At 37.7% G+C, this 26,327-nt stretch overlaps 3 protein-coding genes across 5 annotated transcripts; 1 reads left to right on the top strand and 2 right to left on the bottom strand.

The window, feature by feature from the left end:
* Positions 1-3,218: 3,218 nt before the first annotated feature.
* spata4 (spermatogenesis associated 4) lies at positions 3,219-7,149 on the bottom strand. The gene is made up of 6 exons (XM_063482595.1): positions 7,034-7,149; positions 5,522-5,651; positions 4,558-4,676; positions 4,114-4,334; positions 3,711-3,821; positions 3,219-3,313 (listed from the first exon to the last, which is right to left on the bottom strand). Exons 1-6 carry the CDS (start codon positions 7,147-7,149, stop codon positions 3,219-3,221), a joined length of 792 nt encoding a protein of 263 aa, XP_063338665.1.
* A 1,028-nt stretch (positions 7,150-8,177) lies between these two features.
* On the bottom strand, positions 8,178-15,367 carry asb5a (ankyrin repeat and SOCS box containing 5a). Of its 3 annotated transcripts, none has more exons than XM_063485417.1 (7): positions 14,996-15,367; positions 13,540-13,619; positions 10,706-10,813; positions 10,313-10,463; positions 9,671-9,805; positions 8,887-9,078; positions 8,178-8,752 (listed from the first exon to the last, which is right to left on the bottom strand). In XM_063485417.1, exons 1-7 carry the CDS (start codon positions 15,198-15,200, stop codon positions 8,625-8,627), a joined length of 999 nt encoding a protein of 332 aa, XP_063341487.1. In that variant the 5' UTR covers positions 15,201-15,367; the 3' UTR covers positions 8,178-8,624. The 3 variants fall into 3 exon arrangements, with proteins under 3 accessions (XP_063341487.1, XP_063341495.1, XP_063341503.1); XM_063485425.1 differs by lacking the exon at positions 14,996-15,367 and adding an exon at positions 14,003-14,426; XM_063485433.1 differs by lacking the exon at positions 14,996-15,367 and adding an exon at positions 13,802-13,962.
* Positions 15,368-15,826: 459 nt separating this feature from the next.
* ctso (cathepsin O) lies at positions 15,827-25,764 on the top strand. Its single transcript, XM_063485406.2, has 8 exons — positions 15,827-16,120; positions 16,882-16,987; positions 17,158-17,282; positions 19,913-20,080; positions 21,224-21,345; positions 24,199-24,362; positions 25,236-25,328; positions 25,457-25,764. Exons 1-8 carry the CDS (start codon positions 15,827-15,829, stop codon positions 25,489-25,491), a joined length of 1,107 nt encoding a protein of 368 aa, XP_063341476.2. The 3' UTR covers positions 25,492-25,764.
* The last annotated feature ends 563 nt before the right edge of the window (positions 25,765-26,327 follow it).

Genomic DNA, 26,327 nt, shown 5'->3' with positions numbered 1-26,327 from the left:
GGGACCACTAATGCTGGTACGCTGACGCAGAGGCGTAGACACCATGTGCCAGCACGTAGGTCAGTGGGGAATTTAGACCCAACTTTAGGCTCAGCCACTTATATAGACGCTTTAGGAGGGCCCAGAGGGGTCCCTAATAAATACCAGGTAGCATCAGGTTTTGAAAACATACCAGTCCTTTCAGCTTTCTTTACAGCCACACCAAATAAAAATGTGGATAAGATTAACTATGTCCATTACGATGTTAATGTTAAGGCTTGCCAATTTGACTAGGGATGCAATTGAGGGATTAGCTGAGCAGGTGGTTCCTACCTCTCTGATGGCTGTACAAAATAGGATGGCCCTAGATATGCTGTTGGCTGAAAAAGGAGGTGTCTGTGCGATGTTTGGAGATATGTGCTGCACATTCATTCCAAACAACACGGCCCCTGTGACCAGAGCCCTAGCGGGACTGAGAACATTGTCCAAGGCAATGCATGAACATTCAGGGGTGAACAATCCTCTGGAGGAGTGGATGACTCCGGTGTTTGGACAGTGGAAAGGGTTTATTGTGTCAATCATGGTGCAAGATAGATGTTGTTGCTCAAAAGTTAAAAACTGCTAGACATTGGGGATGTGAAACTATGTGTAGGTGAGTGGAAACAGAAGAGCACGAAACAAGTGTTAAAATTAAAGATAAAAACCATAAAGCAAATGAGACGTGTTGAAAAATAAAGGTTAAGAACTAGGGTGCAGGAATTTCCACTGCCACGTGGGTGGGATGACAGTGATAAACATGTTGTGATTGGCTGACTGGGGGACTGCACCCACTCTCCCTGTTGGCAAGGAGGGGTGTAATGAAAAGGTATAAAATAGCTTTATTGAGGAAATGCTTTAGATCATACATCAAATCATTCTCTAAATCATACTTTAGAACATACTCTGTGCAGCTTAGAGTTTGGTGTGTGTGATCTCCATATGCATATGCTTTGCTGAATAAAGAGTTGAAGTTGGACTTCACGTCTCCGACTGACTTCTTGCCATCAAAAGAATCGGGTGAAGCCGGCGTGCTTCGACAGCAGCAACCATGTCATGGATGTATTACTTATAACTAAAAACATGACTGGTTATAATATATTAAGAGGAAAACCAAAGTATTTAGGACTAGTATGGCTAGATGTTGAAGTTAATGCCAGTGATCTCTCTTGTAAGTACTGTACATTGGGTATTTTACATATCAAATACTTATCAAATTTATAAGACCACCACCCAATCTAATGTTTATGCCACAAGTGCCCTAAAACAGCATTATTGGTAATTACCCAAATCTTTGTTTATGTTTATGTAATAGTTAATCCACCAACATGTGCAAAATCTTTAATCAAAATTAGATTTTGCTACAATATAATTATTGCTTTTATCTGTGAATTTTCAAATTAACTCTTTTATTTTAAAAAAGGGAAGCAGATTAATAGTTTTTCATTAAAATGCCAAATTACAGTTATTTAATTGTATTCATGAACCGAAAAATTTGTTTTGGTGACTGAATATTATACTTCATTAATTTCTGACTTCTCAGTGCAGTCCGGGTCAAATTTGGGTAAAAACAAAAATCATGAATTCAGTTTGTTTTTTGCCTAACAACATTATATATCTAATATATTTGTTAAGCACTGTACAACATGTAGGAAATGACAGTGTTTAATTTTACATTGTCTGACAAGTCTGGCAGGAAAGCCACTTAAATAAAAAATGAAAAAGCAGTCATTCGGTAGTGAGCACAAATGAGTGAGCATAAGTTTAGCTTTATTCATCCCAAGGGTTGGAAAATCCTTGAATTATAGCAGATAAAAACACTCAAGGAAGCCAATAACAAAACAGCTTAAATAAAACAGAATAGTTCAACAAAATGTAATATGACAAACCAAAACAGCTCAATAATGTGCACAAAATGAAGGAACTTACTTAAAAGGGAAAAAGTATAGAATGAAACACCAGCTATTGATATAATAGGACATTTAATATTGGGTGGGTGGAGAAAACATTTCACATTATATTATTCTATCTCCAGTTTAAGCTTGACCATTAAAATCATTATCCATGGCATTAAGTTAATGAATTTTGCATAGATTGTATGATGCTGTTGCAGATCTCTGAGCAAAATGATCATTTATGACTGAAAATATAGGAATGTGCATGTCATGGTAGAAATATTAAGTCATTAGCATAGCAGTAGAGTGTTCTTTTAGACAAGTTTTTGCATACGTCTTTAGCAAGGAATACTGGTACATAGAGTCATTACACTGAACATATGGTGTTTATTTTCTAGGCACAATCATGACTGTTCAGCTTGTTTTGTTGCAGCTCTAAATGAAGATGTGTCAGCACATTCAACTTATGTTGCTATGGGCACAGTGTTTTTTGACATTGAGGGAAAAAAAAGACCAAAGCATCTTTGGTCTTTAGTTAACAGCAGTTTAAAAAAAAAGAAAGAAAGAAAAAACAGTGATTCAGCTCGTTGTATTTCTAAAATTTAAATCTCCAGTCAATAAAAATGCTGAAACATGCTTTGTAACCAAGAGCATTTATTTTTATTTTAAAAAATGAAAGGGAAAAGCTTTCATGTCTTCCTGCCACAGTGACTGGGTGTTTAGCAAACCAATTAAGGAATCTGCTAATTTCTTAATAGAGTAGATTTTATCAGCATTTTTCAGGTTTCTCCCAAAATGAGAGACTGATTGAGAGACAGTGAGGCTCTGTGATGTCTGAGGAGCATAGATGAAAATTTAGTAATATGCAAATATTCAGTAATATCTAACATTCATTATCAACTGTTATTTTTAAAATAACACTTCTTATGCTAGTGAAACACAATGGTGAACAGTAAGGCAGCAAAGTATAAGCTCAGTATAACCACTGCATAAATTTATAAAATGCAAATGGTACACCTTCAGCTCCTCTGCACAGGCCATTGAGAAATAATGGTATGATGTAATGCTGCCGCCTACTGGCAGAAACAGACACAGCATATATCATGGTAGAGACCTTTTACCATTATATAAGCGATAACAAGAAATTACGTCATGCATCATCCAAATCAAATCACATCACATTACAGTCAGGTAAATACTGGTGAGGTATAATAGTTTGAGAAGGACTTTGTTTTGAATAACTGAAAATAAATGAGTTCATCATTTCACACATAAAACAGTGACAGCGCAGTTATTCAATCGGTATCTTTAATAATTAACCAATGAATGTTTGGCTGGCTGACGGACCTTTATCTCCTTAAAGGAAACAGAAGCTCTGCTCCATGTTGGTGAAGACCACAGCTCTAGAACAGCAGAAACACATCCGTCAAAATTGCAGCTACAATTACACTGGTGTATTAGTTCTGTTTTGTGCATTAGGTTTTTCAGCACCACAGAAAGAAATACTTAAATTTAAAAAAAACCCATTAACTTTAATAGCTACTTGTATATAAGCAGTGTTTTTTAAAGCAGCTGCTGTGCAGGCAACAGCTGGATGTAACAGTTTCCTGGTATACAGTTCCACTGCAAGCAACCAAGACCCAGCTATTCCACCACTGAAGGACATGTGTCAATATTTACCTCCCAAATTTACTGCAGCCAACTGGTGCATTCAACATTCTTACAAAATCCATTTTCTCTTCAGCTTACTTTTGCAAAAATAAACAAACAAATAAACAAAAGTAGAGAGTTTGTGCATACTTAAGGTATTGCCTTCAGGTGAACAGGTGTCAGAGCACTTATCCATCTGGCTTTGTGGAACAAGATTGTTGGGAGCTGGGTGGCTTCGCTTCGACTTCACTTTAAAACGTCCTGTACTCAAAACAGGGCATTGTCAAAAAAAGCACTTTTCTACACAAATAAATTTGATTTATTCCCCTTTGCATGTGTTTTGACCCTGCTCTCTTATTTTTCTCCAACACAAAAAAATTAATGATTGTAAACTCTTAACTGGCCGTACTGAAAATCATGCAGTTATTATATCTACTAGCATTTCCCTAACGCAGTATGCCAGAAATATGTCACCTCCTCATAATCTATTTAGCTCTATGTATTTATGAATCTTAATGTGAGATACAATGCCACTTAATCATGGATGACCTACCAGGGTTGAGAATTCTCTCTGCAGCTTTGTGCTCGAGGTGCCTGCGGAGGATGTTTTCTGCCTTCCTCTGGTTTGTGCTTATATCAGGCACAGCCTTGATTTCTGTTGCTGTCAGGTTGTTCTTGATGGCTTTTGAAGCTGTGGAGCGAGCCAGGCTGGGAAGTAGGTTCTGGTATTCTTCATCGGTGAAGTCTGGCTCTGGGCCCTCTACATCACTGACTCTTAAAAGGGAAACACAATATATGTTATGGTTCTTTGTCACATCGCTTTGACCGCTAAACAAATATTTGTGAGAGTTGCAATAGTATAGTTCTGGATCTTTTCAACATCATTAGCATTAATAGTTACATGTGTAGTCACATATTTGTAGTTACATATACAAAAAACCGCAAACATTTATTTTTAAAGATCAATATTACATCAGATATAAAGCTGCCAACATACCTCCCGTTAGTTAAAATAGTGTAAACTTCCAGCACCAACAGCTCAGCTGCTCCTGGTTTACAATGGATTGTTCCATCAATGGCCTCCTTCTTCAAGTACAGATTCCGCTTCTCTAAAGACTGGATCAATAAACTTTGTAGATTATATTTAAACACTTGAATGGAGAAGGAAACCACTTTACGATTCAGTTAACACAGGCACTGTGGGTAGTGAAAATGTCACATCCCAGCGGGACCTCAACACAGGGTTGGACTGGTAAATCTGGCATACCGGGCATTTTGTGCACCAGCTGTACAAGCACTGACAACAGCCCATTCATTTATTTTCAATACTGACACTGGATTGTCCAATCAATCTCTTAATGTGACCAGCCCATCCCCTTCGCTGTGTGGAAGAAGTGGTGAAAAGGTGAAGCTGAAAAGCTGAAAGAAAACAATAAAAAGAAATTAAAAACAACCAACATGTTAGCTGTCGGGGCTGCTGCTCGACCATGAACCGGGAACAACTAGTAACCAATCTTCAGTTACAGCACGCTGTTGCTGCAAGTGCCTGCTGTGGAGAAGTGAGGGGGAGATGGAGGTAGATGAAATTGACGTGTGAGAAAATAGATGGAGGGACATAATAAGGAAGGAACTTTGACCATGAGCCATTGCTAATAGCTGAAGTTTAGCTTTTAACTGTACCAACTACTTAAGACCAAGTCCAGCCCTGCTTCAACATATGCATTTAAGGCTCCATGCTGTCTGTGTGTCTGTGCCCCTGGTGTATTGCAGATTAACCAAAACATTTATTTATGACACTTGCAGTAGCAGTAGCCTGCAACAAGTAAGAGAAACTTGAACTTGTATTATTTAAACACCAAACTGTACCTGGAAGATGCATTTCAGTGACATGCCAACTGCAGTGAATAAAAAAAGCATTTCTTCGTGGCTCATTATATTTTTGAATATTTTCCTCTGCTCACCCGCTCTATCTGGCTCCAGTTCCACTGTTTGGCAGAAAGCGATGTTCCTCTGTCGTATGAGTGCAATGAAAAGTCTCGGGGGTAATAATGAGAAAATATCTGTGCCACAAGGTAGCCGCTGGAAAAATCTCTGGAAATGAAATACAGAAATAACAATATGCACTTACTGGCTCTACCAGTGGAATTTGTCTTAGCACTTGGTTATTCCTTGTCATAGCAGATTTATTGTTATCCTTGCGTTTTCCTTCTTTTTTAATCAACCTCACATAATCCTGCTCCTTTTAAGTTGGTTATTCGCTTCATATTTTATGCATTGTAAGTTTGTGTTTAAATGAGGAAACGGAAAAAAATGGGACACATGGTAGTTTAGAATTTGGATATGCTGTATATAAATTAGGAAATTGATACAAACGCAGTTTACAGTGTGCTGGAAATTGGGTGGATGGGTGTGAGGGCGAGGTAGACAGATTGAGGTAGATTTTGTGTGGTGATATTGTATTGATACAGGGACACCAAATATCACTTTAATTTAATTTTAAACAAATTAAAATATTCTGGAATTACTATGAGGTCTCACCTCACGCACCACAATCCTGAGATAATGATAGCCAGACAAACTTCAATTAAATCGGCTCAACTCTAAGCCCATCCAACACTGGACACACTTAGCTTGACAAAGCCAGCTCTTTTACACAATTTTCAAACAGCCTCATGCTTTAAAACTTACAAGCTGATGAATGACCTCTTTTTAATTTCAAAGAGACATTTTTCTTCATAAGGTCTGGCCTGCATAGTCCCATCCACTCAGTTTCCTTCTCATTCATGCTGGTTACCATGATTGCTGCAGAAGCACTAAACCACTGTTAGCCAACTAATGAAATTAAGATTGCACTGCAACAACCTATCTTTATCAAACTGTATGAATTTCACTTACAGTTGATGTGTATCAGTAGAATTCAGCTAAGGGAGTACATTAATGCCGTAATGGGTACTGTATGTGTGTGTGTGCATTTATATTTCTATATATCATGAATGTATGTATTGTGCATTCATTTATTCCCCTATTCCTCTTTTCTGCTGAACTAACAGTTCAGCTGCTGTTCTGATCTTCGGGATTCAGAGGTTATCCACAGATCTCCTTTTTTCAGTCACAAGAGTCCAGGAGCTAATAAAAAGTGCGACATTGTGTGCATATATAAAATGTGCAGGCTTAGATACAGCGTGACACTTGGTCACCCTAGTTTTATGTGATTTTTTTTTTTATTATTCTGCAGTTACATGTTTTTTTAAGTTAGAAAAAAGATTAAATGGTATCTAAAAATGGTATCTACATTCAATTTTGATAGCTAACAGTAGGTTAGTAAGAACACAACATAATACTTTTCTAACAATATGCAGGAAAATAGACGTGTAAAAATATATATATATTATTTTAATCCCACATATCCTCTTTTAAATATTCTTCTTCTTTTCTTTTATTCGTATTTGTGATTCACAAAATAGGTTCTGTACCTGCGCACATTTTGGGGATAAAATGCCAAGTCCAGAGTTTGCAGCCACTTGACTACTTCTCTTGGTAGTCCTGTTTTCTTGGGACATTCTGCGAAACATATGCTGCTCCGAGCCATGAAATCTACACACCAGTGACTTTTCTATCGCTGTTACCAGTCACCTCCATAAATCATGCCGAGATCTGCTTTTTTTTTTTTAAGGTGGGCTAATTGACGAGCTCCTGGCCTGTTTTGTTGAGATTTCTATGACAACGGCACTCTGTGGTGCTAAACCGTTTCGGTAGCGGCGTGCTGCCCTCTAGAGGATGAGCGGTCTATTTCTTCAGTTATTTATTTATTTGGCTAACATTTGTATAAAGCTTTTAAATAATAGTGCTACCCAATAAATAATACTAGAGCATACACAACTGCATGTAATATAACATCCATCCATTCGCTTCCGCTTATCCTTTTCAGGGTCGCGGGGGGCGCTGGAGCCTATCCCAGCTGTCATAGGGCGAGAGGCGGGGTACACCCTGGACAGGTCACCAGTCTGTCGCAGGGCTAACACACAGAGACAGACAACCATTCGCTCTCACATTCACACCTATGGGCAATTTGGATTAATCAATTAACCTATCCCCACAAACTGCATGTCTTTGGACGGTGGGAGGAAGCCGGAGTACCCGGAGGAAACCCACGCAAACACGGGGAGAACATGCAAACTCCACACAGAAAGACCCCGGCCTGATGGTGGAATTGAACTCAGGACCTTCTTGCTGTGCGGCAACAGTGCTAACCACCGTGCCTGTAATATAACAATGAAACTGAAATAATTCATTAGAAATACTGAAGCTAAACTCAGATATATGAAATAAGAGATCAAAATACAGCCAAAATATTATCAAACGGCACATGAATATCTTGTTAATAATATGTTAGAGCATGATTTAAAAGTTCCATTCAGCTACACACATTTTCCATCTGAGCAGTTGTCAGCGGTCAGTAATCCAAGCTTAAACTTGTCAACTCTTTGAATAACTGATTCCGCCATACCACTGAGACAAACATCAGTAACAAATCCACCATGTGGCTGCTAGGAAAGACATATTTGAGTGCAACAGGTTTCAAAAAAGATTTTTAATAATCTAATGTTTAATGCGAAACAATGAACATTCGTTAACATACAGCATATAGTGTGCATTTACACGATATTCTAATATTTTATGGGGGGTTTTAAATATAAAGTGCAACACTCACTGGCAACTAGTAAGGCATTTTCTAAACACTGCAGAACAGAAAACAAAATATTTATTATTAATGTTATTCAAACAAAATTAACCTAGGGAAAACTAATCCTGGAAGTTTGTTTTAGTGGCATCCTGCTTTACATTTATCCAGGTCCACACATCCTCACATGGGAATCAGGCCAGCTCAACACAGCTGCTACAGTCAGCTACTCGGCCGTGTGGCTAATTCAAATTAATTGCTTTTACTGGATTGACTGGAAGCTAAAATTAAAGTTAAGAGGAGTGTGGAGTTGATATAATTTTTGGGTGTCCAAGGCTTCTTCCTGCAAGTCCCATTTAGGCAGACAGTTTGATAGTCTGTTGTCATTGGTACTGCAGGTAGCTCTTGATCCTGTTAGGCAGAGGAAGATGGGAAAGAAGGTGGAGTCTGTCGCGTCCAACGCAGTTTCTGATGCACTGACGACACAACTGGCTAAGCAACCGTGGTGTAGCTATGAAAAGGAGACAGGAAAACATTATTTATCACTGTTAATTGGTGGTTAAAAAAAAGACAGAAACAGATCAAAGCTAGGTCAGGAAGGGATCAATGATTGCGAACGAAACTAAGCAAATAGTAAACTCATACCTTCATAAAGTAGTAGAAAGCCTTCTGTAAGACTGCTGGGTGGAGCCACATCCACTGGCCTCTGAAACTCTGTGTTCCTGGCATTAATGTCTGCGCCAAAGTCCAGCAGCAACTTCACTACAGCTGTGCAGTCTTTTTCTGCAGCTGCATGTAAAGGTGAATCCAGGGATTTACCTTTCTGTACATTTGCACCTACATGGAGGAGACTATAATTATCCATAGTCCAATCAGAAAACTCCAATATCAGATACCTGTATTGTTAAGTACAAGTAGCTTTGGTTAATTTGTGACTATATTTTTAATTTACCTTTTCTTTACTTGCCTAAATTAGTACCTTATTTCAAAGACTGCAGTGAGACACAAATGGGCACACTAATCACTTGTATATGTAATCAGTCACTTGTTGGGTATAAATGTGGTCCCACTTCTTACTGAAATTGCAATGTGTGCTTTGCTTGTATTAAGTTCTTGTTTACTAAGGCTGCTGCTAATAAAGCAATTAGTTTGTCTGTTTCTTATGTGATAGAGTTCTCATTAGCTCTTTGTTACACCTTTTGCACTTGACAATTTGCAGTCTCATTGTTTGTCATATTCCTAGCACAGAATTTATCATATTGTTGTTTAAATGTTTTTATCCCCCCCCCCCCAGAGGCCTCTAAAATCCTCTGAGCATGCATATATTTATTATATATCAGTTTGTTTTTGTGTTTCTAATCTTTGCGCTTAAGTCCATATGTTCACATAGGACTTTTCTGTAAACATCGACACAGTTCTGCGAACTGACCTTCCCTCAGGAGTTTCCTGGCACATTCAAGCTCTTGGCAGACGCAAGCTGTATATAGTGCTGTGCCCAGGTGAGGAATGTCCATGTCCACATCTGCCCCCCAAGTCACCAGAGCCTCTACACAACCGTAATGACCTGGAAGTAATGAAGCGTGAAGTCAGTAATCAGTAAGTGACAATGCAAAATAATTCTCCAAGCTGTCTGCTCAGGCCCTGTTGGATTTATAGCTAAAGCTGTTTATCATAGTGCAAGTAAGAACGTGCTTATAGCACAGTAAAGGACACAAAATCAGGTCGAAAGTCAAGCGTAATCTGCAGTGAGGGGAACTGCGATAATGTTGGGTTATTTTCTGATTATACTGCTCTGATTATACCGTTAGTCAAAAATAATGACTCTCATCAGCAAAAGCCGGCTCTCACAAGCTTAAGTCTCTTAGGACTGGTCCTCTAACACTGGCTCACTTTGAAGTAAATGGTCCATGTAGAATAATCTCTTTTTGCAAGGGGATATCTTTCCATTGTGTTTCACATACACCCACACAGTATGACATGCATAATCATGTAACACTAACTTGAATCACAAAAAAATACTGAAAATAATCAGAGTTTATGAATTTTTGTAAAATCGTTGGTCATGACATACCTTTGCTGGTTGCTTCGTGTATTGGAGAAGGTTGATATACAAGACTCTGGGGTTTTGCTCCATTTTCCAGAAGAATTTCCGTGCATGCCACACTGCCCACTGTACAGGCATTGAACAGAGCGGTGACTCCATCAATTGTAGAAGCATTGACCTGTGAACACATTTTCCTTTTATTCTTATTTTTAGGCCTTATTTAATCATGCAAGTTGACTAATAGTAACAGCCTGGGGGTAGAGTTGAAAGGGAACAACAACAACTTAATAGCTCTGCAGTGACTGAAACAGGACATTGCTCATTTGTTACCCTTACCCAGATTTTCCCAGCCATGGAAATTTCATTTGACCTGTGCAACATGGCAACATTAAAGAGTCACCAGGCCACTATAGGACTTACATTTGCTCCTGCATCAATGAGTGCTCTGGCACAGGCAACATGGTCTCCAAGACAGGCCTCATGCAGGGGTGTTACATGGTCTATAGTCAGAACATTTACATTGTGACCCTGGAAACAGAATCAAATAGCCACAAATATTTAGTGGGCATGGATATTTATGGGACATTAACTCATAAATGAACAAGAACATTAATAAAGTTTATCTCCTCTTACAAAACACAGACATTCTCTTCAGTCAGGGTTCTTAGCGATTTTCAAACTGTGATGATTTCAACAGCAGAGATTAACAAGCCTGCTAATTAAACTGTAGATCCAACTGAAAGCCAGTAAAGAGCTAATAAATTACCATCTGAAATCCTGTGATAATTGTCCTACTTTGTTATGAATTTGTCTGACTAGAGCAAAGCATTGTTTCCTCTGTAGCTGAAGTCACAGGCTTTTTTGTAGCACATTCTGTGAGCAGCTGGAAATGCAAGTGGAGATTTCACTTTTAATGCATTTGTATTAGTATTGTACTTGTATTTGTTTGTGATTATTCTTTCCTTAGCATATGCTCAAGTAATAGTTCCATGGTCAAATTCCCCTCACACACTATACATAAGGTGATGTATATGCCATAAAAACTACAAAAATAATATTAATTGTAAAACCATGTGGTTATTCTAACCCATAGTACAATTTCGAGTATTTACATTTTGTGTTGTTGGCATTTAGCTAGCCTGTATATTGAAACTTATGAACTGCTGTTAAGTATGTATAGGTTTAAAGTGTCAAATAGTGCAGTAAATATAAAGTATAATCTCTTACAATTCCAGGAGTTTGGGACATGAATTAAAAAGAAAATCTTTGGGTAAATAAGGCCTTTGAACTACTGTACAAAACATGATATATCATACCATGTTGCTGTTGTTTTCCAAAAACTAGGCCAAAATCCTAGAAGCACTATGTGAAAAATTAAGTACCCTCCATGATTCAATAGCTTGTAGAACAAACTTTACTCTGACATTGTTCTTTAAAACAGGGTTTGTGGGGATTTATCCATAGCTTCCTCAAGGTCTCACCACAGCATTTTAGCTAAGAGGTTGAGATCTGGACTTTGACTGTCCCACTGCAACACCTTGGGTCTTTTCTTTTTCAGCCATTCTGTTGTAGGTTTGCTCTTGTGGTGATGTTCTAGTCTGTGACCAACTTTCAGCTAAGCTTTAACAGATAGCCTCATCTTTAACTGTAGAATGGTGCTGAACGGTGTTCATGGTTAGCTCAGTGACTGCTAGGTGCCCAGGATGTGTGATTGCAGAAGCTCAAATCATCACCCCTCCACCACTGAGCTTGACAGTTACTATAAACAATTACTGTCACTATGAAGTGATTGTGCTGATATGTTGTGTTTCTGTTTTGCCAGATGTGGCACTGTGAATAATGGCCAAACATTTCCACTTAGGACATTGGTTCCAGGTGCTGCCATGTTCGTTTTAGAGAGAACAGGCTTTCTACTGGCAACCCTTCCAAACAAACCATATTAGTTCAGTCTTTTCCTAATTGTACTATAATGAGATGTAGCTTTTGGGTTTTTGGCAGTGTCTCTGGGCATTGCAGAGATGAATTTGGCAACTGTCTTGAATGTTTTCCACTTGTGAATAATCTTTCTCACTGTAGAATGATTTGGTCTTCCCAAACAGATCAGCAGCAACAATTGCTTCTTTAAGATAATCGCCTAGTTTTTCCTTATTCGTTGGCAATGTGCTAAACATTGACATACACCTGCACGCTCCAGACCAGCAAAGTGCCAAAATGTCTGCTCTTATATCAGTAGTTACACTTGCTAATGATCAGTTACTCACATGCTTTTACCCTAATGCATTTAGGGTGTACATAATTGTTTCTGCACTTTGGCTCAATTTTTTATCATGAAAATAATGACAGAGTGTGTAGTATGTCGTGTTTTTTAATTCATTTTAGGTGGTATTTACAAAATTTGTGGAGCTGTTCAGAACCATGCATCCATTTTTATCGGCTTATTTAGTTCAGGGTCGTGATGAGGCTGGAGATAATCCCACTGGTCATAAGCTTGAAGGGTACAACTGGACAGGTGACCAGTCTGTATCAGGGCTCACCCAGTGAGACAGACAAACACTCATGCTCACATCCACACTTATAGCCAATTTAGAATTACCACTTAACCTATCACGCATGTCTTTGGACTATGGGAGGAAGCCAGAGTGCCCATAGAGAACCACAGGCAAAAGAGATAACATACAAATTCCACTCAGAAAAGTCCCAGCTGGTCAGAGGATTTAGACCTTCTTGCTTTGAGGAAACAATGCCTACTATTGCACCACTGTGCTGCCTTGTAAGGAACAGCTTTATATCTTATATTATTTTTTTTAATATGCACTGATACATCAACTCTTATAATTGACAGATAGCATGAAACAGTATCTTCCCTGTTGGATCACTAACATTATTAGCATTTTTATGCCATATGGAAAGCTAGAACTACGTAGTGAAATATGGAAATAGTTATCAATAATTTATCTGGTAGGTGTATACTGTGTTATTCCCATTAAAAAATATTGCTGCTACAAGCATACCAAGCATATGCTATATTGTAATCTTGACCCAGGTAATAATTTTATACAAGTCTTACAGATAACTTTATAGCAGTCTCCAGAGTTTTATCCACACCTTGATCTCTTTATCAAGGTGTGGATAAATCTACAAAGTTACTGAACCAAACTGGCTTGTGGAAGAGATGGTTACAACAGGATTCATGTTTGCAGATGAGAGGTTACACATTACCCGCCTGCCTCCAAGGGAATTGTGTTTTTCTTCACCTGTAAAATGAGGGTCCTCAAGGCCAGGAGGCGGCCCTGACTGGCAGCATCGTGGAGGGGTGAGCGGTCTGCCCAAGATCCTGTGATAGGAATACGAATTCAGTACTTAGTCAAACTTAAATGTATTATTATTTACTTAATTCTCTCGTCGAGAGTCCTTAAAATAAAATCAACAGTACAGAGAAAGCTTCAAATATGCATTCTCCTGCCACACATCTAAACATAGCAAGTAGGTGTTTTAACCTCTCAAGTCACGTTTTACCTTTCATCTTCCAAGAGTTAATGCACCCGGCAGCATATGGTTATGTGACTTAACAGCGCTTGAAAATTCCTGATGCATTAAAATCTGCACTATCACACTCCATTCACATGACAAATGAAAGTAAACCTGCCAAACTGGCTGTGGCCGTTCAATAAAAAAAGAAGGAAATCCAGAAAAAAGAAGAAATGTCTTCAGGCACACCTGAGTCAATGTCCAGAATAACAGCTGATGCATTCCACACGTTCTCATCGTCATCATCTTCATCCATCCTTTCATCCATATTCTTTATAAATTATACAATAATCCACCCAATGTTTTCTATTAAATCCATGCTTTTTTATTCATGCACCTTATCTTCCCTGACTGACATTAAAATCTGAAATACAGACAGGACCAGCTAGAGACATCAAACAGATTTCTCAGAACAAGAAAGACCATATCTACGGGACCGTGACAAATACCCTGAGCTTGGTCAATTAGTATTCCATGGAGTGGGTACACTTTAGATTAAACAGCCCTTTGGATGATAGCTACAGATTATGTTGTTGTCGTGTCTGTCTTCCCTCAGAATGTGCCTTCGAACCGCCTGTCCCTGAGAATGTGGAGTGTTGTTTTGGTGGCTGTGTGAAAGTGTGCACTGCATAGCTGGGAATGGAAACTAGGGCAGGATGCGGCTGGGGGAGGGGATATCATGACTGCGTTCTATTAATACATTAGAGAGAAAGAGCTGCCGGGCCAACAGTGTCTTCATTTAATATTGAATGTACAGTTCAGGATTTCTAAGTAGCTATTAAGCTAATGAAAGAAAAGTGGGCTATCAATGATATTTCTAGTATGTATTAATGTGAACACAATTAATGGCTTTTATACTCATTGGATTAGCAATGCAGTATTTATAGCTCATTTGTAAACACTGAAATTGTGTGTGTGTGTCTGTGTGCATGGAGGGCTTCTGTAGGATTCTAAAGAAAACATTTAGATTTGACCTCTGACCTTTTACAGTTGTGGTTAAATGCATCGCAGGGTGTTTGTAACCATAATTTATTTATATTGTGGTTACATTTAAGCTGTGTTTGCCATCATCGTACAGATATATTACACCTTAAACTGCAAAATTTCATTAAACAAAGTAACCAAATTAATAAAAAATCAAGTGTTAGTGCTTTTTAAAACGACCTGTCTCAGAGTACTCACTGTGTTGTTGACCATAATCATAGAACTCTGCTGATATCCTGGCAGCCTCTTTGCGATTCCCACGGACAATGTAGAAGTATGTCAGCAAGTTAAGAGAGATCTTAACAAAAAGCTTAAAGCAGAACAGTGCCAAGATGCTGAGGTAAACATTGGACAACTGGGCTGCGAAGGGCTTGTTGGTGAATTCCTCTGTATGGTCTGACATTTCCTCTGGCACGATACAGAAGAGCTTTGGTTATGATGAACGCAGGATCAGATGCCACTACAAAAAGCATAAGAGTAGCCTGCTTTTTCCTCCCAGTGCACTGACTAGTTGGCTGGTCCTGACAAAGCACGGGCTGGAAAAAATTCTCTGCAGCTGCTACTGTGCCTGATTGCAACAACTGAAATGTAAGTGTACACTATGTTTGGATGTGGGTGGGCTCAAGTTATATAAATTTCAAACTTACAAACTTGTTTTAATTACAGAGGTGATGTAATTTTCCCCAAAAATGTAAGTCGTGGCAGTATTTAATTCATATTTTTCATTAAAATGTCTTTTTGCATGAGTTGAACTAAATATAGTGGCTTAAATTCTGGTTTAGTTTGGCTGAACATGTGTTTAATTGTCTTGCAGTCAGTTAAATATACGATCATTTGAATCTAGATAAAACTGATGTGAATAATTAAACTTCATTTCAGCACACACACACACACACACACACACCTAAAATACTTTATTTGCGTTTAAAATAGTTAAAATTTTTTGCATGCAAATTTTTTATCAACCAGCGCTCGTCGTAGTAAACTTTCTTTCTTCGTTTCCAAGGGAACGCCTCTTGATTACGACGCATGCGCGACAAATCTTCACCCTTTTCCGCGAACATCAAAACACTTGTGCTTCCTCGTGCGGATGTTTCTCAGCTGACATTTGTTCGTCAAATGAGGGCTTGTCAGCTGTTCATACCTGCTGTGGTCGCTCTCGGATTACTTGTCTCTCCTGTGTGTTGCCAAAATGTGAACTCAAGTGAAATTCGGACTCAGTTAAAGGGCTCTGCCGCTGATTTCGGGGCATTCAGAAAGCAGTTTCACCGCACGTATGAAGTAAGCAGCGAGGAATTTAGTCGTCGTCATCTCAGTTTTCAGGTATGTAAAGTGAGGGAGGCGTAGAAGAATTCTTAAGTGCCACACTTAGCAAGTGTGAAGAACTCAGACGGAAAACTGAAGACAAACTGGGGGAGTACTTCATGTTAGACCACGCCCACTCACGTAGAAGAAGGAAATACGGAAAATAATTTTGGAAAATTTTGTTGAATGTTACATTAAATATAGATATAAATATAAAAAGCATACAAATACTGGCATAAACTGAGATTAAGTGAAAATTGTACTACAACATTGGAACAATAGTTAACACTGGTGTTCAGAGTAACATGAGGGAAGTGAAAACAACATAAAATTGCAGCTTAATAGCTGAAGTCGTATGAAATAAAAACAGCTGTGCGATTAAGAACTTTTAAAAAAATAAATAATTCTTTCACTTTTACCTGCTTCCTTATTTCCCAGCTGGTCGCCACAGTTTTATACTGTGTATATTGATATGATTAGCAACTCATCTTTTATAAGCTGCTTAATATGTTTTAACATCTGTCAGCACGATATGCTTAGAGTTTTTGTTGGCTATTATATTAACAATTGTGTGTTTTCTTAGTCAGAGTTGGATAAGAAAAGTTTTTAGAGGTTTCAAATACATAAATGTAGTTTATTTTCATTACCCTTTCTATCACAGGTATTGAACATCTACATGAACAACTTATTTTAAAGACCAGAGTTTCCTGTTATGTTTTTCTTTCCTTTTTTCCCCTCCCATTTAATATCATTGTACCATTTCATTTGTGTAATTGCAGAGAGCTACAATACGGCACACATATCTGAACTCATTTTCCACAGAAACACAGTCTGCCAAGTATGGCATCAACCAATTCTCTGACCTTTCACAGGAGGAATTCAGAGGTAGGTTGATATGTTGACATACAGCTATGTTTAGTGAATCCTCTGGACATTTTATTCATTTATATTTCTATCCTGCCTTTTGTTGAACTAGGCTGAGTCTGCAGAATCATAGTTTACACTTGTGTTTGTATAAAAAAAGAATGACTTTGAACTGTATCTTTTATCCACAGATCTGTACCTGGGAGCAGTCTATGAGAGAGCTCCTCTCTTCTCTGGACTGAGTGTAAAGGAGCTCCCAGACAAATTTGACTGGAGGGACAAGGCAGCCGTGGCACCAGTCCAGGACCAACAAGCAGTAAGTTTTACACATGATACTGTAGGTATACTGTACATGTGGGAGATTAGCTGGAGATGCTTTAGATGCAGAGACATAATTGGACAGATAAAGTCATGCCTTTTCATCATTTATGAGTAAAGCAATCAATCAACAAACAGGTACAGAATACCAAATACTTTACGGGCTTTGATAATGAACGCAAGTCTTCACCAATAACACAGTCAAAATTATGATGTAGACACTTGTCAGGTGATTCTTTGCTTTTCACTTTTAAGTAGGTGAAAATTTATGATGCCCTGTGCGAGAGATTTCAGTGCTCCAGTTTTAAGGATGAATATACATTTAACACTTTTTAAACATTTTTTATTTAAATTCATGTAATTTATTATTTTTTCCCCCACCAAAGTGGAAAAAAAGATGTGAAAATTGTAAAATAAAAGCAATTTTAAGTGGTTTTAGTTCATCATAAATGCCTTGAGGCAACTGTTGTTGTTATTTGATGCTATATAAATACAATCGAATTGAATTTAATCTAAAAACATTTAATTGAAAATAACACAGAGAAGACAAAACGCATCAAATGTTGACATGAGAATGTGTGGCTGGTATTGTAAGTGTAAGAATAACATTTCTTAACAGAAAAACAATGTAGGGATTTCATCATATACATCTATGTGAGGGACAACAGAGATTTTGTACTGAAGATCGTTGCATGGGCTCAGAGAGGACTCTGAAAATCGTCGTCACTGAACCCAGTTTATCCCTTCATCAACAGATTTAAGTTAAAAATTATTTTTCATCTAAAGAGAAAGCGTATATAAACAAGACCCAGAAACTCTTTTGCCTTCTCTCGGCACCAAACTCTTTCCCGTGTTCTGAACAATCAAAACTTGAAATTCTTTTTAGTAATCTCGAATGCCTAATCATCCAAGCTGAAGTGTGGTAGCTTTGAAAAAACAGAATATGTGGTAGTATGGGTGTCCATTAATGGACGTGGTGTTTGCAACTACCCCCACCACACACACACACACACATTCATAGAATATTTAAGAATTTATGCAGACATTTTTTTCATTTAAAAAAGTCTAACATTCTTGTTGTTACATGTCTCAAAGTGAGAATTAAGGTGAGTGGAAAGAGACTTTTTTTTCAGGTGAGTACTTTAGGAACACTCTTCAAATGTGAAGCATTTAATATGTAGTACCAGAGAGGAAAAGGCATATTTGACTCGAAGGCGACCTCGGTAATGGTAGTGGAAGAGCAAAGGAGCAATGACAAACTAAACCTCTGGAGCTGTTGCTCAGGGAGCAGAATGGACCCGGGGGTACAGAAGGGAGAGGGTTAGTGAGACTGAGTTGTTGCTTGTCCCTGCTGAAGATACACTTTTTGCTCTTTTTGTCCTTTATCTCTTTAGTCAGTCAATTTGCCATAGGGGATGATGATATTGCTGTAAAACTGTTGTCCTAAGGGAGAGACATAACCGGTTCAGCTGAACGCCATCATGATCATATATTTTACTTTGCTCTATTCAGGTAAAGTTTCGCACTCCAGGGAGATGCACTAAATGACCACTCTCACCTACCACTCTCCTCTGCTGCAGTTTTACCGGACAGATTTTTTTTTTCTCTAGCTCTGCCTGTGGACCTGCTGAGTTTTTATAATACATAGATGGTGAGACAGAATATAAACTGCTGTAGGATGCACACAGACCCGATATATCAAACCACTCACATCTTGTTAATGCTTCTTGATCCATTTTTTTTTTTTTACCTTTCTTGATTCCATGTTTGTGTCTTGAGAACATTTGATCACTTTAAAAGCAGATAGCCCTAATATTGTGTATACTCAGCACATACTTATGTTGAGACCAGGCAATATTGACTGATTTTGCTTTCAGCATTGATTTTAAGCCGTGAAACCATATTGAGCAGCAAAAATTGGATTTTAACAGAGAGCTCAGTTTTTCATTACATTTATGGGAATACATTTATGCCAAGTAAGTGAACTGAGCATGCAATATTAGGATGCCGTTTGGAGAATAATATTTGCTTGTGCAAATATTAAGCAAAAAAAAAAAAAAAACCCACACAGACGCACACAAGAATCCCTCACATGATGAACTACTGTATGTACCAGCAAAAAAGCAATACTTGTTTCAGGAAAGCATTTTTTAATCTATATCAGATATAAAATATGAGAAATTATTTTGCAGTCTGAATACAATAAATAAGCCATAGACATAAAACCTTAAATTAAGACCTTTAACTGAAGCAGATATTCACGTTTTTCTGAAGCGTGTGCATACCTGTGGTTTTTCTGTCAGTAGATGGCAGCAGAAAACAATCGGTCACAGTCACATTATCACGTACCACGTAGAGCATTTAGAAACTGAAGATACTTGATTAAACCGTCTAAAATCTTGTGTCAGTCTTATAACACTGGCAGAGGGCTTTTTAGATGATTATTATAGTAGGATTATATAGACAGATATGCATAGGTAGTTCATTTCCAGAAATAAATAAGAAATAGCTCCTTAGGATGGTACAGTGTGAATAGATTCTAGGTCAGGAGCTGGATCTAAATAATGCTTGCGAGATTTTTTTTTTTTTTTTCTCTTTTGTCTCATTTCTGTAATTTTACCTTCACAGTGTGGGAGCTGTTGGGCTTTTAGTGTGGTTGGTGCCATACAGTCTGTCCATGCCATGGGAGGCTCACAGCTGGAGCAGCTCAGTGTGCAGCAGGTTGTTGACTGCTCCTACCAAAACGCAGGCTGTAATGGAGGCTCCACAACTCGGGCTCTGAACTGGTTAAAACAGGTATGCTGATAGTCACACAACGTTAACAGATTTTTAGGTCTTATAAAAGATTCTTCCAGAATCTTAGCTTATAATACCTGAAATGACCAAGGCTGCAATTAACATTTCTGTATCACTAAGGCAACAGGAGAAATTGAAAATATGGTACTGTCTAAAAGTCTGAGGCCACCTCTCATTTTTCTGTTCTTTGCTTCCAAGGTGCCAAACTTTCTAATATTTTGTAAGTGTCTTGAACAATAATTCAACAATACTTTGTTCCTGTTTCTTTAGTTGAATATATGAAAAATGCCAATGATAAGTTTTACAGGCATACAATATATTTTTGCACCAAGGTGATTTATAAAGAAAATTTAGCCAAAAACCAAAAAAGTGAGGAAACTGGACATGTGGAGTAAAACAGAAGAAATGACAGTCCTTAAAAAAAAATTATCTACAGCAAATGAACATTATCTGAAAGTCATGTCCTTAAAAAAATGGGTAAAAATCGAGCAAAAAGCTGACAGAGGACCTGAGAGATGCACCTGCCCTTCAGATGATCCTTCTGCTGTTCACTGAAGCCTCATGAGAAATGTTCTTAGTGGATAGGTGGCTGTCAAGAAGCCATTTTTAAGAAAGGAAGAGAGTGAGATGGTGAGAAAAGACTGAAGTATGTCAGCTTAAACAAGAACTGGACTGAAAATCTGTGGCAACAGGTGGAGTGATGAATCCAGATTTGACATATTTGGTTTGGAGGAAGTGAGGAGAGGTACCACAGTGATTAGTAAAACATGGTGGAGGCTCTGTCGTGGTTTGGGGCTGCATTTCAGCCACTGGTGTTGGGGATCTTGTCAAAACACTATCAGTCATTGGACTGGCCTCCAGAGAGCCTCTGTCAAGAGGTCACCTTGACAGAGAACATATATATACTATATTCCCATATATCTTTGCATGTTTCAGTAAATTGCTGCACCTGCTTCCCAATTTTCCTAGCAAAATTTAAGGAAATGAGTGGGTGTTTTAAAACCTTTGTACATTACTGTAGAATCACACGATTTAAAACTTTAGCATCTATAAAATCTGTGTAACATTGTTTAGACATACATATTAAGAAAAATGAAATAAAACAGACATGCTGTGTACTAATGTTCATTATTTGCTTTGTAGACCAGAATGAAGTTGGTGAGTCAGTCTGAGTATCCCTATAAGGCCAAAACAGAAATCTGCCATTTTTTCTCCCAGTCACACGGCGGTGTTGCCATAAAGAACTTTACAACACAAGACTTCAGGTGAGAGTTTATTTTTTATCAAGTTTTCTACAAGTAATAAAAGTTAAATATTAACTTCATAAATTTAAGGAGAATAACATGCAACTTTAATGTGGGTTTCATAAAGTACCAAGGACAGAGAAATGGGCGTGGGATTGGTTCTGTGCAATCACAGTGTTTACTCTGTCAACACAGACATAGATAGCTCACTAGCACAGAGGTTCTTAACTCCGGGTCAGTTCTTTTGGCCCAAAGGTGAATCTGATTGTCTTTACTTAAAATTGAACAGAACAGGGACTTTGCTTCGTGCATATGTAATGCCTTCTGTTGTTATTGTTATTTTGCCTTCTCAGTATAATACTTTCATAGCTAGGCTCTGAATCCACTATCAGAGCAGATTTAACTGAACATCCAAGTAACCTAAGATGATGTTTATTTGCCTCTATGATTTTTTAAAAAAAAATGGTTTATTTGCTCTACATTTTCAAAATTTCAGTGCAATCTTTTAAACAATAGTATACATTTTAATTGTATTTATTAACTGTTGTTTTCTTGATGTTTTTCTGCCAAACATGAATGAATTTGTTAAAAACATGGAGGGCTGCCATGTTTCTTCTAATATTTTTATTACAGTATCAGTATGCAACCATGACCTTGAATGGTACAAACCTCATTTATCATAGACTCCATATATTGGAAAAGAGTCTTGGTAGTGATAATTTACTGTGCTAACACACAGCAAATTATCACAACCACGACTAGTAAGAAACAGGAGTACTGTCTGCCTGGCAATAATTCTGCAAGTAGTAATGTCTGCAACTCTCTTGGTGCAAAAAAAAAAAAGAACTACAAATCACTTGTCAGGGAAATGGGGGGACAAGTGAGCTGAGATTTGCAGTACCATCAACTGGCCTTCATTACCATTGAGGCAGAGTGCCTCATCAACCTGTGCTTTGTATGACACAGCCATGGGAAGCTGGAGAAAGGAGAGTTAAACTTGAGAATAGATTTGTACTGCTGCTGCAGGACCCTCGATCTCTGTGAGATGGCCTAGATAACCTCTTATCTTCACACAGCAGTTTAAGGACTTAAAGTAGTAATGGAAGTCAAAGACTACAGGGAGAAATAGCGACTAGACCTCAGACTCTGAATGTGGTTGATTTTGCTTCTTTAACTCAAGAACAATTCAAAAATATACTGCTTTTCTAAACGAAGTAATCGGGTTGGACACCCAGCTATGAAAAATGTACACATGGACCAAATCCATTTTGGAAACAAATAAAACAATTAGCATTTTTTAATGGGATTTTACCAACATATTGTTCATTCTACTTTAATATGGAGGCATTTATCAGAGAAGTTCATAAACTGAACTGATTATTTCAACTACATGCACACTCCATAAAGTGCTTTTAAAAAAACAAACAAAAACAAACATTGTTATCTTTTTCACATTCATCTTTTTTAGTGGAGTTGAAATTTGTGTTAACAAGTCAAAAGTAAAATAGTCAGCCACCCCAGCTGCTACCTGACAAAAGTTAAATACATGATGGATGTCATAGCCAGGAGATTCTCACTCCGTATACTGACTACCAAGGTTTGGAATTCACAAAGGCCTGCAGAAACTCAGTGATACTTCATTTCTATATCATAAATATTTCTTGTCTTCTCTAAAGCCTGTCAGACAACCTCGGGCCGCTCAGAGTCGCTGCTGCCAGAATTGTAACAAGAAGTTAGAATTTAAGGTGATATTCTTAAATCAGACACTTTCAAGTTCTGTTGCTGGTTTATAAATCACTTAGAATCAAACTAGGTTAGGCTGCCTTCTGCTAGTGTGCTGCATACAGATGGAAACAACTTCCTTCCTGATGATATATCATGCACGCCAATCTAGCCACTTTCAGATTTAACCCAAAAACTCACTTGTTCTCCCTTGTCTGTGATGGATTGGTTTCTGTGTTTTATATTTGTTGTTTTCAGGTCAGCTTCTAATGGCATAACTGCAATGTAGATTTATTCATAGTGGACTGTTATGTTCATATTTTATTTTCTTTGGATGCATTTTATTTCCTTTTGCATACTTACCTGTCATTCCGTGCTCTTATATTTATAGTTTATTGTGGCTCACTGTTTTTGAATGACATTTTTGATGCTTCCCTTTGTCCGTGTAAAGCAGTTTAACTTCCCTCTCTGTTTGAAGTGTGCCATGTAAATAAAGCCACTTTACCTTCCTAAACAGAACTTGAAAGTGAAGTGCTGATATTGAGATTTATTGCATATCAACACAATGTTACTTAAATTCCTGATGTTCTCTCATCCACAATTCACTGATCCAGTCTAAACGTTTTCCTTAGACCTGTATGTGTCTTCTGAGGGGTCTCAATGTTGGGACACGGAGTTTATCAAGCTGCTGGAATTGGATGTTTCTGCAGGGTGGAGACTTGGGGAGGTCACAGAGACGGCTAATCTCATGGTTAAACCAGATTTTTACTGCTGAAAAACACCATTAAGTTTCAACACAACCTCACCATAAATGGAAACCCAAATGACTTTATTCTGACTTTCTTCGGTATAGATTTGGCACAAACAGGGGCTTCGTGCACCATATGTAATAAGGCTGGCAGAGTACAGCATGACATAACCCCAGCGGGAATCATCTTGTGGAAGGACAGAGAGTGTAACTGAAGAGGCCAGTTTTTGAGCAACAGACTGACGGGAGAAAATGCACAACATTTAGTAAAAAAACAAACAAAACTGATGTACTGATAATTGAAGTTGATTAGTTAAATATTCTTGTACAACATTTAACTGCCTGACTTTACATTAGAGTAGTAACGTAATTATAAGAACAAGTTGTGCTGTGTTTTTTCCCAGTGGTCAAGAGAAGGCAATGATGGGTCAGCTAGTACAATATGGCCCTTTGGTTGCTATTGTGGATGCTGTAAGCTGGCAAGATTACCTGGGAGGCATCATCCAACACCACTGCTCCAGCCAGTGGTCCAACCATGCTATTCTGATTGTCGGCTATGACACTACCGGTAAATACTACCACATGTCACATTTAAGTGAGAAGAAGCATTTTGAATTTAAAAAAATAGGACTTTATAATTTATTTGAGCTAACACAATTTTTTATTTTTAGAGATTTGTAATCCACTGTGAAAGTAGTTTAAGCCTGCATTTGATCAGAGTTTTTAGCTTATTTCAAATCCTTAAAAATAAAATTTTTATATCAAGTGAAATATGAGCCAGCAGGAGGAAAAAGTTTTACATGTTAGTTCTGAAGACTGAGTAAAAATGAAAATATTTTCATTTCTCAAGGTCCTAAGAACCAAGGTTCCTTATTTCATCTCAACTCTTTTACAACTCCTGCTTGTTTAGTTGTTGTTTACGAGATTAAATCAGAGTATGAGTTTTCTTTTTAAAATTGCCTTATTTACAGTGTATCATTAAGTATTTTGCTATTTCACCTTGTACCCTAATCCCCTGTTCTCTTAGCATACAGTGATCAAAGGTTAGCTGAAATTGTAATCATTAACAATTTGTGTACTCATGTTGACGTGATGTACCAGATGTTCTGTTTATTTCGATGTTTATCTACATCTTTTGGGATCCAGAAAGAAATATTACTGTAAAGTTCGTGGACACTTATGAATATTAGAGGCTAAACACTAGTTTGGTTACAGCTGTGTGGTAGCAGCTATCTCATACTTTATTTATGGGCATAGTTTAGACAAAAATACTTTACATTTATTAACATCAATTATTTCAAACACTTCTGTTTTCTAGGTATTACGCAAGCATTGGAGTGATTATGTAACAGTCTAATGTGGGTGCAGCACACATACTAAGCACAAGTAGTGCTTCTTTACCTTGTAAATAATTCAGTCTTAAATGCATGTTGTCTTTCAGGGGATATTCCGTACTGGATTGTGCAGAACTCCTGGGGAACAAGATGGGGAAATGAGGGCTATGTTTATATAAAAATAGGTGGTAACGTTTGTGGTGAGTTTGACCTTTGATCTTGGCTTTTTATGTTTATATGATCTTTCAGCTTAAGATAGGTGCACTGAAGTGTCCAGAATCTCCTCGGGGAATAACAGTATTTCTCTATTTTCTTTTTCTTTTTGCAGGCATTGCAGATTCAGTGGCAGCTGTTTTTCTTTGACAACAATGCCTGTATGAGTCATTGCGTGTGTGTGTGTGTGTGTGTGTGTGTGTGTGTGTGTTTGTGAGTGAATATCTGTGTGATTACCAGTGCCAAAATTCAAATCATTCATCTGTTTGCTTTCGAGTACCACTTTAAATGTTTTTATTGAGATGTAAGCACCACTAAAACCAAATAAATTACTTCATACTGTTGGCAAGTGTTGAATTTTAATAGAACAATAAAACACATCACTGCAAAAATACAATAACATGAATTGTTCCATCATATAAAACACATCTTATTAAATACATACAGATATATGTCATAGGTTATATGAGTCATAAATTTGGCTATAAAGATATTTCATTAATCAGTGCATAAATACATGACAAAATTAATTTAAAACTTTACAAAAACAACAACAACATTATGTACAATTTTATGGTTCATATTTATTCTGTGCAAATGGTTTTGTTTTAGACGTTGATGTGTTTGGTTCATTGGTTCATCATTTGCTGTACACCTTTATGCACCCAAGACACATCTGAGTAGTCTGAAATGGCTCCCTCTATGACACCATCCCTGTGCTGAGATGAAAGATGATCCATTTTTGTAAAAACTCATCATCGCCACCAGCGTTGTCCTTGCACTCACAGTTTGATCACTGCTCTCACTGATCTGTTTGCTTTCAGGTCAATCTCAGCCAATTTACATAAATTTATTGAGGAAACATCTGAGCACCTCTTATCAAGGAGCCATCTGCAGTACTTTGTGGCTCACAGTCAAGATTAAAGTAAAATAGTCTTAATTTGGCTGTTTAAATATTTGATTTATTATCTGTCAGACATTGCGTC

Source organism: Pelmatolapia mariae, linkage group LG2 (assembly GCF_036321145.2).
Source record: "Pelmatolapia mariae isolate MD_Pm_ZW linkage group LG2, Pm_UMD_F_2, whole genome shotgun sequence".
NCBI lineage: Eukaryota > Metazoa > Chordata > Actinopteri > Cichliformes > Cichlidae > Pelmatolapia > Pelmatolapia mariae.
The sequence above is the reverse complement of the archived record's forward strand: the minus strand, read 5'-3'. Positions and strand labels throughout refer to the sequence as shown.